The 16,721-nt window shown below is 39.9% G+C and overlaps 1 protein-coding gene across 3 annotated transcripts in view; it reads right to left on the bottom strand.

Annotated features, from left to right (window-relative positions):
• The window catches only part of mettl14 (methyltransferase 14, N6-adenosine-methyltransferase non-catalytic subunit), a 60,455-nt gene that overhangs the window by 23,633 nt on the left and 20,101 nt on the right, over window positions 1–16,721 (bottom strand). For all 3 annotated transcript variants that reach the window (XM_072589086.1, XM_072589096.1, XM_072589106.1), the window contains 2 exons: window positions 10,492–10,569; window positions 1,144–1,231 (listed from right to left, as the gene is read on the bottom strand). In XM_072589086.1, coding sequence (XP_072445187.1) covers window positions 1,144–1,231; window positions 10,492–10,569 — 166 coding nt within the window. The remainder of the gene's footprint in view (window positions 1–1,143; window positions 1,232–10,491; window positions 10,570–16,721) is intronic.

Genomic DNA, 16,721 nt, shown 5'->3' with positions numbered 1-16,721 from the left:
ACAAGTTAGGATGATGAGCATAGCTTGGAGAAGAATTTGCACATGGTGGTGTTCCAAAATATCTGTTCTCATGGAAATAGTTGTGGATTTGGAAGGTGATGTCTAAGGGATCTTGATAAATTTCTGCCGTGCATCTTGTAGATGATGCATACTGCTGCCACTGTACAAATGCTGCCATTTGTGAATCCAAACCTGATCCAGGTTTTGCTGCATTTGGGCATGGACTTCTTCACTTTTTGAGTGGTGAATGGTGCTGAAAATTGTGGACTCACCAGCAAATGTCCCACTGCTGACCTTTTTAATGGAGGGGAGGTCACTGATGAAGAAGCTGAATATGGTTGGGCCTAGGACACTACTCTAAAGAATATTCATGCTGAACCTCATGTTAGTACTATTATCTCCTCAAAACAGTACCTTCTATCTTTTTAGGTCATGTCGATACCTAGAACTAAGTATAAATCTATGTAAATCCAAATTTACTGACTATGTAAATATTCACTTGTCAGACAGAGAGTTGATGACTAGAGACAAAAACAGACATAACGTCAAGCTCGAAAAATGCCAAATTTCAAAGGGAGCAACCTGTTATAAAGAACGAGGAAAGGTTACTGTTTCGTTGGTAAGTTGCTTCTTGATTGGTCAAGCTTTGAGATGTAGATTATTTGAGGGAGGTAATTTCCCCCAAACACTTTTTAGAAGAATATGCAATATCTGGTAAAATTATTTTTGCCCAAACAAGGCAGGTTTCAGCATATAGATGCTGCTTCTAGCACACCTCAGTGACAGCCATAATTGTGAGGTCCATAATTAAAATGGTTGTTAGTCTAATTCTTGGCAATTAGAGATTGTCCACAAGTACTGCAACAAACACAGAATAATATTTAATGTAGACATTACATAGTGAATTTTGAAAACTATGGCTGGCTGAGTGCAGTCAACAATGAGTTCAATGGCAGTGATGAACTTATCATCTGTGCTTGCACAAGTTACACCTTTTCTCATTCCCAAAACTGGCTCAATTGAAATCAGAAGTGGGACTTCCACTTCACTATTTTCCAACTGCGGAATTGGAAAGCCTATAAAATTAAACTCATAACTTTAATTCACAACACTACAAATTCTAGGGCTATTGCTTTAACTTACCAACATCACGAATAAAGTTTTGGGGTCGATGACCTGTGTCCACAAAATGCTGGCAGTAGTCATTATGTGGATTCAGACTTTGCGTACCCTGATGGAAAAATGAATGAAATAAATAGTTTATACAAAACAGAAAAGCTGGAGTAAAGCTAAGAGCAGGACAGCATGGGTAACTATCCTTATTTATGCTACCTTGATAAAAGTTTATCAGTAAAATAATAAATTTTTAGCAACATTAAAGATTTAAGATATCAGGGCTAAGTTTGGAAATACTGCAGTCATTTTTCAAAATAAAACCAGTATGGAAAGCACTTTCAGATCTAAATCAAAATTTTATTCTCATGTCTGTATATTCTTCATATAATGCAACAAGAGTATCGTTACACAGCAGTCGCTGACAATAAGCATGCAGGTGCAGATGGTGGTGAAAGAGGCAAATGATATGCGGGCCTTCACAGCTAGAGGATTCAAGTACAAGGAGCAGAATGTTTCTGCTACCACTGTGCAGGGCCTTGGTGAGACCAGATCTGAAGTATTGTGTACAGTTCTGGTCCCCTTATCTGAGTAAAATTGTTCTGTCTACGGACAGAGTGTAACAAAGGTTTACCAAACTGATTCCTGGGATGGCAGGGCTGATGTATAGAGACTCAATCAGTAAGTCTTAAAGTTTGGAAGAATGAGGAAAAATCTCAGATAGCTATACAATTCCAACAGGACTAGATAGGATAAATGCAGGAAGAACATTCCAGGGACTGGAGAGTCCAGAAGCAGAGGTCACAGTTTAAGGATACTGGGTAGGCCAATTAAGACTGAGATGAGGAGAAATTTTGATACCCAGAGAATCTGTCCCAGTTTAATTATAATTTACACTTTTCAAGTTACAACTGTCCTACCTTTGGCTCTCAGAATAACATAAATTAGAGCATGAGTAGATCATGCAGTCCATCAAGCCTCTCCATTGTCCAGTACAATCATAGATCCTCTTCCGATTCTTCTTTCCTTCCTGTTCCCCATGTCTCATTTCCCAAAACATCAAAAATCTCAGGTGTAAATACATTCAACGAGGATGGATTCACAGCTCTCCATCTTTGAGAGTTCCAGAGATTGAAAACACCAAGTGAAGAATTGTGCCCTCACCGCAGTCAAAGATAATGATTTCTAATACCAAGACTGCAGCCATTGTTCCAGATTTTCCAACCAGCGGAAATAACCAGTATCTACCCTGTCAATCCCTTCAGAATGTTGTATATTTTAATGAAATCATGTTTCATTCTTCTCAACCTCAAAATATTGACCCAATTTAATCACCCTCTAATCCCAAAGATCTATCTAGTCAATGTTTGCTTTACTGCCTCTAAAGAAAGTGCAGAGAAACCTTGATCATCTGAATACCAATTATCCAAAAATCGGATTATTCGAAGGAGATCTCGAGGAAACATCACATTAAAGACGTGTTTCCAACAGCGATCGCGTCTTTTATTTAGTGATTAAACAGGCACTGTTTCCAAATGACTGTCTGCCCACCCTCTCTTTCCCCCCACACTTTCCCTGGCGTTCTATATAGGGGTGTATCCTAAACCTCCCTTCCCCTGTTGGATGGAGAGGGAGTGGGTGGGTGAGAATGGATAGGGTTGGGGGCGGGGCTGGACAAGGGTGGGTGGTGCTGGATGGGTTGGGGGTGGGACGTGGTGTTGGATGGGGTTGGGGGGCGGGGGGGTGCAGTGTTGGGTCCGGGGTCTTGTGCGTTGTGTGCTGCTGCAGTCCCCTGAAGGGGGAGCAGACTTTTAAAACTCCGAGCCCCGGAGGAAAGGCATTACATCGGTTAACAGAATAATCGATTATCTGAACGAAACAGTGCCCGCCCATCATGGAGACCAAAACTACATACAATATTCCAAGTGTGATCAAATATAATTCTGCACAATTTCAAAGATGTTTTTATTCAAACCCTTTGATAAAAGGTCAACATACCATGTGCTTGCCAAATACAAACTTTATATTCAATATATTAGCAGACCCAAGTTCCTTTGAATGCTAACTTTTCCAATTTCATACCTTTTTAAAAAAAACACCCTGCTTTTCTATCCTTTCAATCAAAAGTATATCTTAAAAGTTCCTTTTTATTTCCAGGCTTTGCATTCTATATGTCACCTAATCCTTGAACCATGCCAATATATTAACTTGTGTAACAATTTATAAAATGCCTTTGAAAGTCTGAACACACTACATCTACACATTCTGTTATAAAGTCATAGAGATGTACACCACAGAAACAAACCCTTCGATCCAACTCATCCATGCCAACCAGATATCCCAACCCAATTTAGTCCCATTTGCCAGCACTTGGTCCATATCCCTCTAAACCCTTCTTACTCAATTACCCATCCAGATGCTTTTAAATGCTGTGATTGTACCAGCCTCCACCATTTCTTCTGGAAGTTCATTCCATACACGCACCACTCTCTGCGTGAAAAAGTTACCCCTTAGGTCCATTTTATATCTTGCCCCTCTCACCCTAAACCTATGCCTCCAGTTCTGGACTCCCCCACACCAGGGAAAAGACTATTTATCCTATCCTTGCACCTTGTGATTTTATAAACCTCTAAGGTCATCCCTCAGCCTCTGATGCTTCACAGAAAACAGCCTCAGTCTATTCAGCCTCTCCCTACAGCTCAAATCCTCCAACCCTGGCGACATCTTTGTAAATCTTTTCTGAATCCTTTCAGGTTTCACAACATCCATCTGATAGGAAGGAGGCCAGAATTGCATGTGATATTCCAAAGGTGACCTAACCAATGTCCTGTACACCCGCAACATGACCTCCCAATTCCTATACTCAATACTTTGACCAATAAAAGAAAGCATACCAATTGCCTTCTTCATTATTCTATCAACCTGCTATTCTAATTTCAATGAATTATGATCCTACACTCCAAGGTCTCTTTGTTCAGCAACACTCCCCAGGATTAGATTAGATTAGATTACTTAGTGTGGAAACAGGCCCTTCGGCCCAACAAGTCCATACTGACCCACCGAAGCGCAACCCACCCATACCCCTACATTTACCCCTTAGCTAACACTATGGGCAATTTAGCACGGCCAATTCACCTGACCTGCACATTTTTGGAATGTGGGAGGAAACCGGAGCACCCGGAGGAAACTCACGCAGACACGGGGAGAATGTGCAAACTCCACACAGTCAGTCGCCTGAGGCGGGAATTGAACCCAGGTCTCTGGCGCTGTGAGGCAGCAGTGCTAACCACTGTGCCACCCTGCCACCCACCAGACCTTACCATTAACTGTACAAGTCCTGCTCTGATTTGCTTTTCCAAAATGCAGCACCTCACATTTATCTAAATTAAACTACGTCTGCCACTCCTCACCCATCTGATCAAGATACCGTAGTACTCTGAGGGAACTTTCTTCGATATCCACTACATCTCCAATTTTTCTGTCATCTGCAAACTTACTAACTATGCCTCCCATGTTCACATCCAAGTCATTTAAGTAAATGATGAGAAGTAGTGCACCCAGCATCGATCCTTGTGGCCCCCAGTCTGAAAAGCTACCCTTCACCACCACAGCAATAATTGGCAAATTAGCCTGGAGGTTAAGTTCATAATGTGGATTTGGGACAGCTTTTTTAAAGACAAACACAACTGAAACCAACCAGGGGGAAGGCCATATCAGACCTGTAATGTGTGTTGGAACAGGATTACTAAATTAACTCATTGTAAAGGATCCTCAACATGATGATCATAACATGATAAAATTTCACATTCAGCTTGAAATATGGGATCTAAACTGAGCCTTAAGCTTCAATAAACGTAATTACTACTATCTAAAGTCAGTTCAAGTTAAAGTGGGATGGGAAACTATGTTAAGACGGTAAAGAAGTTTGGTAGCTATTTATGGACATAATTCAGAAATCTCAACTAAACTTTATTTGATTGACAAAGAAAAAAATATTTGACAAGTATACACCAGCCATGGCTAATAAATGAAGAATGCTATCAATTAAGAGGAAAGCCTTAAAATGCTACAAAGACAAATGATAGGTCAGAAGGTTGGGAAAATTTTAGAAACTGAAGAATGATAATAAAAGGTGAAAATTAGGGGTATAAGAGAAAAATAGCAAAAAAAATTAAAAAGCAGATGGTAAAATCTTCCAGAAATATATAAACATGGTTGAGACTAAGAAATGAAGAATGGAAAGCAAGGAAACAATTATACTGTATCTATCTTCACAGTAGAATACACAAAATGCAATCCAAGAATAGTAAAAAAAACACGAAGTGCAAGAATGGAGGAAGAACCGTAAAGAAAAACTATCAATGAGGATTGGGTAACTAACAGTCGTGATCAAAGTTTGGTAGAAGATTTGTAGCTCGGGTGCTCGTTGTTGTGGTTCTGTTCGCCGAGCTGGGAATTTGTCTTGCAAACGTTTTGTCCCCTGTCTAGGTGACATCCTCAGTGCTTGGGAGCCTCCTGTGAAGCGCTTCTGTGCTGTTTTCTCCGGTATTTATAGTGGCCTGTCTCTGCCGCTTCCGGTTGTCAGTTCAAGCTGTCCTCTGTAGTGGCCGGTATATTGGGTCCAGGTCGATGTGTTTGTTGATAGAGTCTGTGGATGAGTGCCATGCCTCTAGGAATTCCCTGGCTGTTCTCTGTTTGGCTTGCCCTATAATGGTAGTGTTGTCCCAGTCGAATTCATGTTGCTTGTCGTCTGTGTGTGTGGAATGCTACAAAGACAAATGATAGGTCAGAAGGTTGGGAAAATTTTAGAAACTGAAGAATGATAATAAAAGGTGAAAATTAGGCGTATAAGAGAAAAATAGCAAAAAAAATTAAAAAGCAGATGGTAAAATCTTCCAGAAATATATAAACATGGTTGAGACTAAGAAATGAAGAATGGAAAGCAAGGAAACAATTATACTGTATCTATCTTCACAGTAGAATACACAAAATGTGTGGCTACACACACAGACGACAAGCAACATGAATTCGACTGGGACAACACTACCATTATAGGGCAAGCCAAACAGAGAACAGCCAGGGAATTCCTAGAGGCATGGCACTCATCCACAGACTCTATCAACAAACACATCGACCTGGACCCAATATACCGGCCACTACAGAGGACAGCTTGAACTGACAACCGGAACCGGCAGAGACAGGCCACTATAAATACCGGAGAAAACAGCACAGAAGCGCTTCACAGGAGGCTCCCAAGCACTGAGGATGTCACCTAGACAGGGGACAAAACGTTTGCAAGACAAATTCCCAGCTCGGCGAACAGAACCACAACAACGAGCACCCGAGCTACAAATCTTCTACCAAACTTTGATCATGACTGTTAGTTACCCAATCCTCATTGATAGTTTTTCTTTACAGTTCTTCCTCCATTCTTGCACTTCGTGTTTTTTTTACTATTCTTGGATTGCATTTTGTGTATTCTACTGTGAAGATAGATACAGTATAATTGTTTCCTTGCTTTCCATTCTTCATTTCTTAGTCTCAACCATGTTTATATATTTCTGGAAGATTTTACCATCTGCTTTTTAATTTTTTTTGCTATTTTTCTCTTATACGCCTAATTTTCACCTTTTATTATCATTCTTCAGTTTCTAAAATTTTCCCAACCTTCTGACCTATCATTTGTCTTTGTAGCATTCCACACACACAGACGACAAGCAACATGAATTCGACTGGGACAACACTACCATTATAGGGCAAGCCAAACAGAGAACAGCCAGGGAATTCCTAGAGGCATGGCACTCATCCACAGACTCTATCAACAAACACATCGACCTGGACCCAATATACCGGCCACTACAGTGGACAGCTTGAACTGACAACCGGAAGCGGCAGAGACAGGCCACTATAAATATCGGAGAAAACAGCACAGAAGCACTTCACAGGAGGCTCCCAAGCACTGAGGATGTCACCTAGACAGGGGACAAAACGTTTGCAAGACAAATTCCCAGCTCGGCGAACAGAACCATAACAACAGTCATGATAAATGTGTTTCATGCATCCAAATCTATATGCACTGCACTTTGGAGTCTCTCCTCCATTTAAATAATACTTTGCCTTTTTATTCTTCCTACCAAAGTAACCTTATACTTCCTACTTATAACTCAATTTGCCAAGTTTTTGTTCACTCACTGAACCCATCTATATCCCCTTGCAGATTCTTTATGCCCTCATTACATGACGCCCTCCATCTATTTTTGTGTCAGCAGCAAATTTGGATACATTACATTCTGCACCCTCCTCCAAATTATTAATACAAGATAGCAAGTACTTGAGGTCTGAGGATGTATCCACATGGCATTCTCCTCATTATGTCTTCCCAACCTGAAAAAAGATCTATCAATCTTGACTGTCGATGTGCTAACTAATTCTCAATCAATGCTAAGAAATTACCCCCAATACAGTGAGTTCCTATCTCCTGCAATAATTTTTTTATGCAGCACCTAATGAAATCTCTTCTGAAAATCCAAATACACTCCATCTATCAGTTTGCCTTTACCAACTGTTATATCAAAAAAAACTAGCACATTTGTCAAAACATGATTTCCCTTCCTAAAAAAAAAGCATTCTGATTATGTTAAGCTTTTTTCATAGTTCTGCTATCTCCTCCTTAATAATGAACTCAAGACTTTTCTGAACAAATGTTAGGCTAACTGAACAGAGCATCACATTAGCAGTTTTCCAATCCACTGGAACCCTCCCAGAGTCTAGTGAGTTCTGGAATATTTCAACCAATGCCTCAATCTCTGCAGCCACCTCCTTTAAAACCATTGATTGCAGGCCCCAAGGTTGTGACAACTTATCCACCTTTAGTCCTATTAATTCATCAAATACTTTGTTCTTCGTGATACTGTCACAAGATCTATCCTCCCATTACCACCATATTTATTATATTTGGGGACTGTAACTTCCACTATTAAGCCCGATGCAAAATACTGGTTTAAATTACCTGGCATTTCCTTGTTACCCAATCTCAATTCGCTAGTCATATCCTCCAAGATTCCCACACTTCCTTAGCTACTCTCTTTTTGCGTACCCAATGAAACTCTTGGCTTTGATCATCAATTTTGTCCTTCCAAAGGCAGCATGCCCAGGTTACAAATGGGTTCAATTCTGGAGTCTGTTTGCCAGTCTACTTGTATGCAAGTTGGAATACAATGCAGGAAAATATAAAGCAGCTGCTCATTAGCACAGGAAATGTTTGCATTTGTCTTTGAAAATTACATCCCTGTATGGGAGCACATTTCTAAGTACGAGCATTTGTAAATTGGGGATTCCCTGTATTAGCTTTTTAGGCTCTGCTGCTGGATCTTAAAAAAATTCCCAATCTTCTGGCCTACCACTAGTCTTCGCCAGTTTGTATCCTTTAGCTTTTGACTGGATAGTCTCCTTGACCATCTTTTCTTTTTGAAAACCTTAGGTGGTTCACCTTTCACACTAAGTCCTTGGTTTCGAAAGGAATACATTTTTGCTGAGTATTATTAAATATCTGCTCATCATTGAGATTCCCCTTAGTCATTTTTCCCATTTTCCAGCCATCCCTTTACCTGCGAACATCTGCCCCCAATCAGCTTTCGAAAGTTCTTGTCTAATACTGTCAAATTTGGCCATTTCTCCAATTTAGAACTTCAACTTTTAGATTTGGTCTATCCTTTTCCATCACTATTTTAAATCTAAGAGAATTATGGTCGCTGGCCCCAAAGTGCTCCCCCACTGACACATCAGTCACCTGCCCTGCCTTATTTCCCAAGAGTAGGTCAAGTTTTGTACCTTCTCTAGTAGGTACAGACACATACTAAATCAGAAAATTTTCTTGTACACACTTAAATTCCTCTCCATCTAAACCCTTAACACTATGGTAGTCCCAATCTATATTTGGAAAATTAAAATCCCATACCATAATCACCCTATTATTCTTACAGATAGCTGAGATCTCCTTAAAAAATTTGTTTCTCAATTTCCCTCTGACTATTAGGAGGTCTGTAATACAATCCCAATAAGGAGATCTTCCCTACCGTCCCACACTTTCACACAATCCTTTCAGGGTTTTAACCAAAAGGTTAGTGTAGAACTTCAAAATTAACTCCTGTACACTATTTCTTAAAACTTTGGAACTCCTTCTTTAGAACCAACTGTTTTTCACATGAAGGTTCAGCAATTTCTTTTAAAATAAAGGCTTCCTTAAAGCTACATGCATTTCCACATCATCTCCCACCTCCTTCAAAAAGTCTATTGCAAAACCTTCTACCTGAAGCCTGATGTACTATGCTCTTTTCTCAGGGCTCATAAAACTGCTCCAACATTAACAAACTCCCATTGGTCTCCAAGAACACCATGATAAGAAATCAGTGAATATTTTCTCTCCCAGAAAAAAACTCACAAGCCGATAGTCCAAAATTCAAAAACCAACAATAAATGATAACAAAATTAAATAAATCACACACCTTAATCACAACTCACAAATCCCATAGCCCAAAAACTCTGCATCCCTCCAAATCCAGCCTCATTTGTATCTCAACCTCCTTTTCTTGCCCCTGTGCTGTCAGCAGCTTGGACCATAAACTCAAATTCCACAACCTAAACTCACCATGCAAGGCACTGCTTAAAATGTACATCAGACCAAGGTCATTTGGTAGTTTGTCCAATTATCATTTTTTTTTGGCTCAAATGTCATTTATTTTAAAATATCCTTTGTAACTTACTGTTACAAGTGCTGCAAGAATGTAAAGTCTTGTAACACTAATTGGTGTATATATGTTTGAACAGGTCTCAGGATTCTTTGAGGTACATATTTATTTAGATTTCATGTCTGTATATTGCTTCAATATTATGATAGCAGAGGGGGAAAAATGAAGACAAGATACACTATACTTCATTCTGTCTAGTAAAGAAATCAAGTTTTTTTTATAAATAGCTCTGCTGCAACTTTTGTTCAACACATTTAAAAGTGAGATTTTAAAGCAGCTGAACTGATTTCATATTGTTTTTACTTTAAAAAAAGCTATTTAAACTACATTCAGAATTAGTAGGAATTGATGATCAAATCACCAGACAAGAAGCATCATTACAACAACCGTAAGATTGTATGTCAGCTTATAATCACAATTCTCAAAGCAGCTGGGATAATAAATGTAGGCTTGCCTGTGTACTCTCACCTTCTGTATATATATATTCAAAACATTACAATAAGCCATTACACTCTTGTTAAAATAGAAGAGTAAATGTATTAATTAAATTCACAAGTGTATTCAGCATTTTGATAGCTTATTGCTTACTTCATTTTAGCTTTATGCACTAACTTAGCTGAAATAGACTTACCTTTAAGAATGTGCTGGAATCCTTATAAATTTCCTCATTATATTGCATTTCTGTTTCTTCTTCTTCCACCACTTCATCCTGTCAAAAACAAAATGTTTTTCTGAACATCAAAATAGATTGAAGGTTCCAGAAACAGCTTCTCCTTTAGTGATTTATTGGATTCATTCCTGCACAGTTAGAAACTGGTTAGAATACAATATCTTTCTTTGATAGACTGTTAATAATAATTTGATTATTATTAACTTAATTTAATAATTTAATTATTTCTGCTTTCAAATTTAAAATAAAAATTCTTTGGATTTGTTTTACATATGACAACCGCAAGGGCCATTTCGCATGTCACTCCATAGCTATGGTCATGTCACTGATGATGAAGCGCAGATATGTGCATTCAGAGCGCTCTAATTTAATGGTAAACCACAACAACTAGCTAAACCGAGGAAACACACTTGTCAGCTAACTTGAATTCAACCTGAAGAAAACTTGAATTCACCGGAGCTTCTTGATTTATGAAAGCCTTCAAGCAGATGCTGTTCTATAGTCTGGTCAGTTTTATGGTTGATTTAGGTTTGCACTTTCCGAAACAAGTTGCTGACTCGCCATTGATGTGATCAAGTGATGCAATTTTGGCCACAAATACGAATCTCAGTAGAAAATATATTACACAGTCATCAAGCCCAGAAAGGTGTTTCACATATGCTTAATTGCTTAACTTCTATTATTAATTAGTAAACAAGAAAATTATGTGCTCATTAATAATGTTTTTGCATAAGCTGTTATTGATCTTTTGTGCATTTGCTTCTTGTTAAGCAACAGGTGTTCACGTACAACACACATGCGCCATTCAAATGTAAATATGAAGAACATATGGCCGACATCCCTAAATACTTATTTCATTGAATGGAAATAGTTACTTTCATGTTGACAATTAGCAGCAAATATTAATGACTAACCTAGTAAACATTAATTTAATACTCTCAAATGCATTTTATCTAAATCTGAAAACCAAGAGCACCTGAAAACAAAGAAAATCTGGAAATAAATTACCTTTTCCCTAAGTAAATACCAAATACTAACAACGGTTGAAGTATTTTAACCCAACAATAAATTTCAATAGTTTATCTTTCAGCAAAGCCCTTGGCGAGCTGTTTCAATTATTGTCAAAGTGCGATTATACAAGAATGTACTCCTTTCATGTCACAACCTTGATGGGTTGTGTGTGAGAAATTAATCTGCTCTAGTCCATGAGCGATCACACACGTATAGATTAGATTCTCTACAATATGAAACAGGCCTTTCAGCATAACAAGTCCACACTGCCTCTCTGAAGAGTAACCCACCCAGATCCATTCCTCTACCCTATATTTACACCTGACTAATGCACCTAACACTATGGGCAATTTAGCCTAGCCAATTCACCTGACCTGCACATCTTTTGAATTGTGGGAGGAAACCAGAGCACCCAGAGGAAACCCACGCAGACATGGGGAGAATGTGCAAACTCCACACAGACAGTCACCCACGGCAGGAATTGAACCCAGGTCCTTGGCACTGTGAGGCAGCACTGAGCCACCCTACTGCCCCAAATGACCACTTAATCACCAAGGTGGCTAACCTGCCTGACTCTGACCACTACCTAAAACAAAAGAAATTCACACAAGGTCCCATTAATAACAAAGAAAACTAAACTTAAGAAGTTCATCTTTTTAGCAGTGGTAAACAGATAATTAATTACTAATCTTCAAACTTAGGATATACCCTCTTTAATTCCAAACGGGCACACATTCATAGAGTCATACAGCTGTACAGCATGGAAGCAGGTACTTTGGTCTTGCCGACCAAATATCCTAAATAAATCTAGTCTCATTTGCCAGCATTTGGCCCATATCCCTCTAAACCTTTCCTATTCATATACCTGGATGTAGGTTTGTTCACTGAGCTGGAAGGTTCATTTCCAGACATTTCGTCACCCAACTAGATAACAACTTCAGTGGGCCTCTGACCCAAAGACACATACACCACTAACTTCATCAACAAGGAGAATATCATCAAGCTAGTTGACCTATGCTTTACCACCCACTTCACCTTCAACAACAAAACCTACAGACAAACCAAAGGAACACCCATGGGATCTCTGATATCAGGATTCTTAGCAGAGGCAGTAATGCAGAGACTTGAGCAAACAGCTCTGCCAACCATCTAACCCAAACTCTGGATCAACTGCGTGGATAACACCTTTGTCATCACTAAACAAAACAAATTAGAGGAAACCTTCAAGACCATCAATAATACCCTTACTGGCATAAAATTCACTAGAGGAGGAAAACAACAACAAACTGCCATTCCAGGGTGTCATAGTAGAGCGAACAACCAATGGGGAACTTCAAACCAGTGCTTACAGAAGAACAACACAGACCAAATATTGAACTACAGAAGCAATCATCCCAACACCCACAAACGAAGCTGCATCAGAACATTATTTCAACAAGCCAACACACACTGTAGCACAGAGGAACCATGCAGAGCAGAGGAAAATTACCTATACCATGTATTCAAAAAGAATGGATACCCAATGAACACAGTCGGTCGATTTCTCAACAACAAACCCAAACAGGCAGACAAAACATGTCCAGAAACCCCCCTATATCTAAGGCATCTCGGAAATGACTGCCAGACTACTCACACCCCTTGGCATCATGGTAGCCCACAAACCCACTAAAACAGCAGCTAATGAACTTGAAAGACACTATACAGACAACAAGCAAAACTAATGTCATTTACAAAAACCATGCAAGGACTGTAACAAACACTACATTGGACACACAGACAGAAAACTAGCCACCAGGATACATGAATACCAACTAGCCACAAAAAGACATGACCCTCTCTCACATATGGATGAAGGAAGGACACCACTTCAACTGGGACAACACATCCATCTTAGGACAAGCCAAACAAAAACACGCACGAGAATTCCTAGAAGCATGGCATTCCAACCGGAACTCTATCAACAAACACCATCTACTCCATTTACTACCCCCTGAGGAAAAGAAACAGGAAGTGACTTCACCATAGGAAATGACATCACCAACCCAAAAAACCCCAAACATATAAATAGAAAGCAGGAATTTTCAGCATTGCTTCACCTGAGGCCCACTGAAGATGTTACCTACGAAGGTAACGAAGTGTCTGGAAATGAACCTTCCAGCTCAGCGAGCAAACATACATCCAAAACCTCAACCTGAGCTACAAATCTTCTCAAAACTCGCTGGAGAGATTTGTATCATTGACAGTTGAAAGCCTGGAGGGTGGCTAATGCTCTGCCATGATTTAAGAAAGGCTGATCTCCAATTTCCTGGCTTTTCCTTGCAGTGAGCCTAATGTCAGTGGTGGATAAGCTGCTGATGGGGATTCTGAGAGACAGGTTCTACATGCATTTAGAAAGGCAAGAACTGATTAGGGGTAGTCAGCACGGCTTTGTGCATGGGAAATCACATCTCACAAATTATTGAATTTTTGACCAAAATGATAGATGAAGGCAGAGTGGAAGACATCTACAGGGAGAACTTGCCAAATAGATACTAAAGTGGCTTACAGTAGGAGACAGAGAGTGGTGATAGTGGGTTTGTTATTCAGACTGGAGGCCTGTGACCAATAACGTGCCACAAGGATCAGTGCTGGGTCCACGGTTGTTCTATCATTTATATAAATGATTTGGACTACAACATTGGAGGCACAGTTAGTAAGTTTGTAGATGACACCGAAATTGGTGGTATGGTGGATATTGAAGGTTAGCTAAGAGTTCTTGATCAACTGGAACAGTGGGGCCAAGGAATGGCAGATGGAGTTTAATTCAGATAAATGTAAGGTGTTGCATATTGGTAAGGCAAACCAGGGCAGGATTTACAAAATTAATGGTAGAGCCCTGGGGTATGCTGTCGAACACAACACCTAGGGGTGCAGGTACATATCCTTGAAAATGACGTCACAGGTATCTAGGGTGATGATGGCAGCATTTGGCATTCTTGCTTTCACTGTTCAGAGCACTGATTCCAGGAGTTGGGAAGTCAGATTACAGCTGTACAAGACATTGATAAGGTCACATTGAAGTACTGTGTACAATTCTAATCACTGTGCTATAGAAAGAATGTTATTAACTTGGAAAAGGTGCAAAAAAGATTTACAAGGATATTACCAAAGCTGGAAGATTTGAGTTATAAGGAGAGGCTGGCTAGGTTAGGACTTATTTCCCTGCTGCTTTGGAGGCAGAGGAGTGACCATTTAAAGGTTTATAAAATCATGAGGCAATGGACAGTGTGAATAGACAAGGTTTTTTCCCCAAGGTAGCGGGGAGTCCAAAACTACAGGACATAGATTTATGGTGACAGGGGAAAGATTTACAAGTGATCTAAGGGGCAACTTCTTCATGCAGAAGGTGGTGTGTGTATGCAATGAGCTGCCAGAGAAGGTGGCGGAGCCTGGTACAATTACCACATCTAACAGGCATGTGAACGGATATATGAATAGGAAAGATTTAGGGGGATATGGGCCACATGCTGGCAAATGGGACTAATTTGGTTTAGGAAATCTATGGCATGGCGAGTTGGGTTGAAGGGCCTGTATCCATGCTTATGACTCTAAATAGGAAGGGATGGAGGTCAAGAATACATCCTAATAACAGGGAAAGAAGCCATTACAAGTGATTCCCAGGCCACAATTAAATAGATAAAGGATAGCACCAGGTGAATCCGAATCAGCTGGACAGGAGTGGGGAAGTGTTATGGAAGGACAGTGTATTCAATTATTTTAAAGGCCGCAGGTGATTTGACGAGAACAAGAAGGGAATGTTCACCTTTAACATGTTTATCCAGTTGAAAGAATTGAAATATGGAAGCTCCAGAAAAGATAAGAATGATGTGGGAGATAAAAACAGATTAAAGGGCTTTGGAGATGGGACCCCACTGTAACAGTGTGTTTTTGAAGCCTACTTGATTAGCTACTGTTTTATATTCACTTGTGGGATGAGGGCACCACTGGCTCGCCAGCATTTAGTGCCCATCCCTAGTTGTCCTCGAGAAGGTGGAGGTGAGCTGTCTTCTACCACCTTAAACATTTACTCTCTTTATCACCAATGTACTGCAACAAGGCTCTTTCAACAGAACCTTCCAAATCTACACCCTTTTCTGCCTAGAAGCATAAGAAAGGTAGGCACATAAGCAATGCACCAGTTGCTCTTCAATACCATCCCAAGTAGGAAATATATAATTAGAATCATAGAATTTTACAGTACACAAGGAGACCATTCTACCCATTGTGTTTATAGCTACCCATCTCATTCCATTCTCCAGCCCTTTCTCTGTATGCCTCTAAATTAATCATTTTCAAATGTACATCTCTTTTGAAACATCCTCTGGAATCTGCCTCCACCATTCTCCCAGGTAGCACATTCAAATTCCTAACAACCGAGTAAAGTTTCTCTTCATCTCACTCCTAGCTCTCTTGCTGACAATTGCGATCCCCCGCTAGTGATACACTAACTCGTGGGAACAGAAGATCGTTCTTGACCCTGTCAAAATTATTCATAATTTTTAACACCTCAAAACAGGTCACTTCTTAATCTACTCGGCCCCAAAGAAAGTAAGCCCAATTTCTGTAATCTTTCCTTATACCTCAAATCCCACTTTCCTATCATTCTAGTATATCTCCTTTGAGCTCCTGTCAAAGTTATACGATTGAGTCTGCACTGTCTCTCCACGTTTCTTCTACCAATAGGCATTAACTCATTTGTCTGCACTGAAATTCATTGGCAGGTGCCTGCCCATTTGGCCAACTTTTCAATGTCTCTCCAAAATAACTCTGTTATCCTCACAATTCGCTATTCTCCCGAGCTCAGTATCATCTACAAATGTAGAGATTTTGCCCTCAACACTATCTCCAAATCATTTGGATGAATAGAATCTAGAACAGAGTAGAATCCCTACAATGTGGAAGCAGGCCATTCAGCCCACTGAATCAACACTGACCCTCTGAAAAACGTCCTACCCAGTTACACCTCCTACCCTATCCCGGTAACTCTGCATTTCCCATGGTTAACCCACCTAGCCTGTGAATCCCTGGACACTATGGGGAAATCTAGCACGGCCAATCCATCTAACCTGTGTAATGTTGGACTGTGGGTGGAAACTGGAGAACCCAGTGGAAACCAATGCACTGGGAGAACATGCAAACAG

This window comes from Chiloscyllium punctatum, chromosome 1, assembly GCF_047496795.1.
Source record: "Chiloscyllium punctatum isolate Juve2018m chromosome 1, sChiPun1.3, whole genome shotgun sequence".
NCBI lineage: Eukaryota > Metazoa > Chordata > Chondrichthyes > Orectolobiformes > Hemiscylliidae > Chiloscyllium > Chiloscyllium punctatum.
The sequence above is the reverse complement of the archived record's forward strand: the minus strand, read 5'-3'. Positions and strand labels throughout refer to the sequence as shown.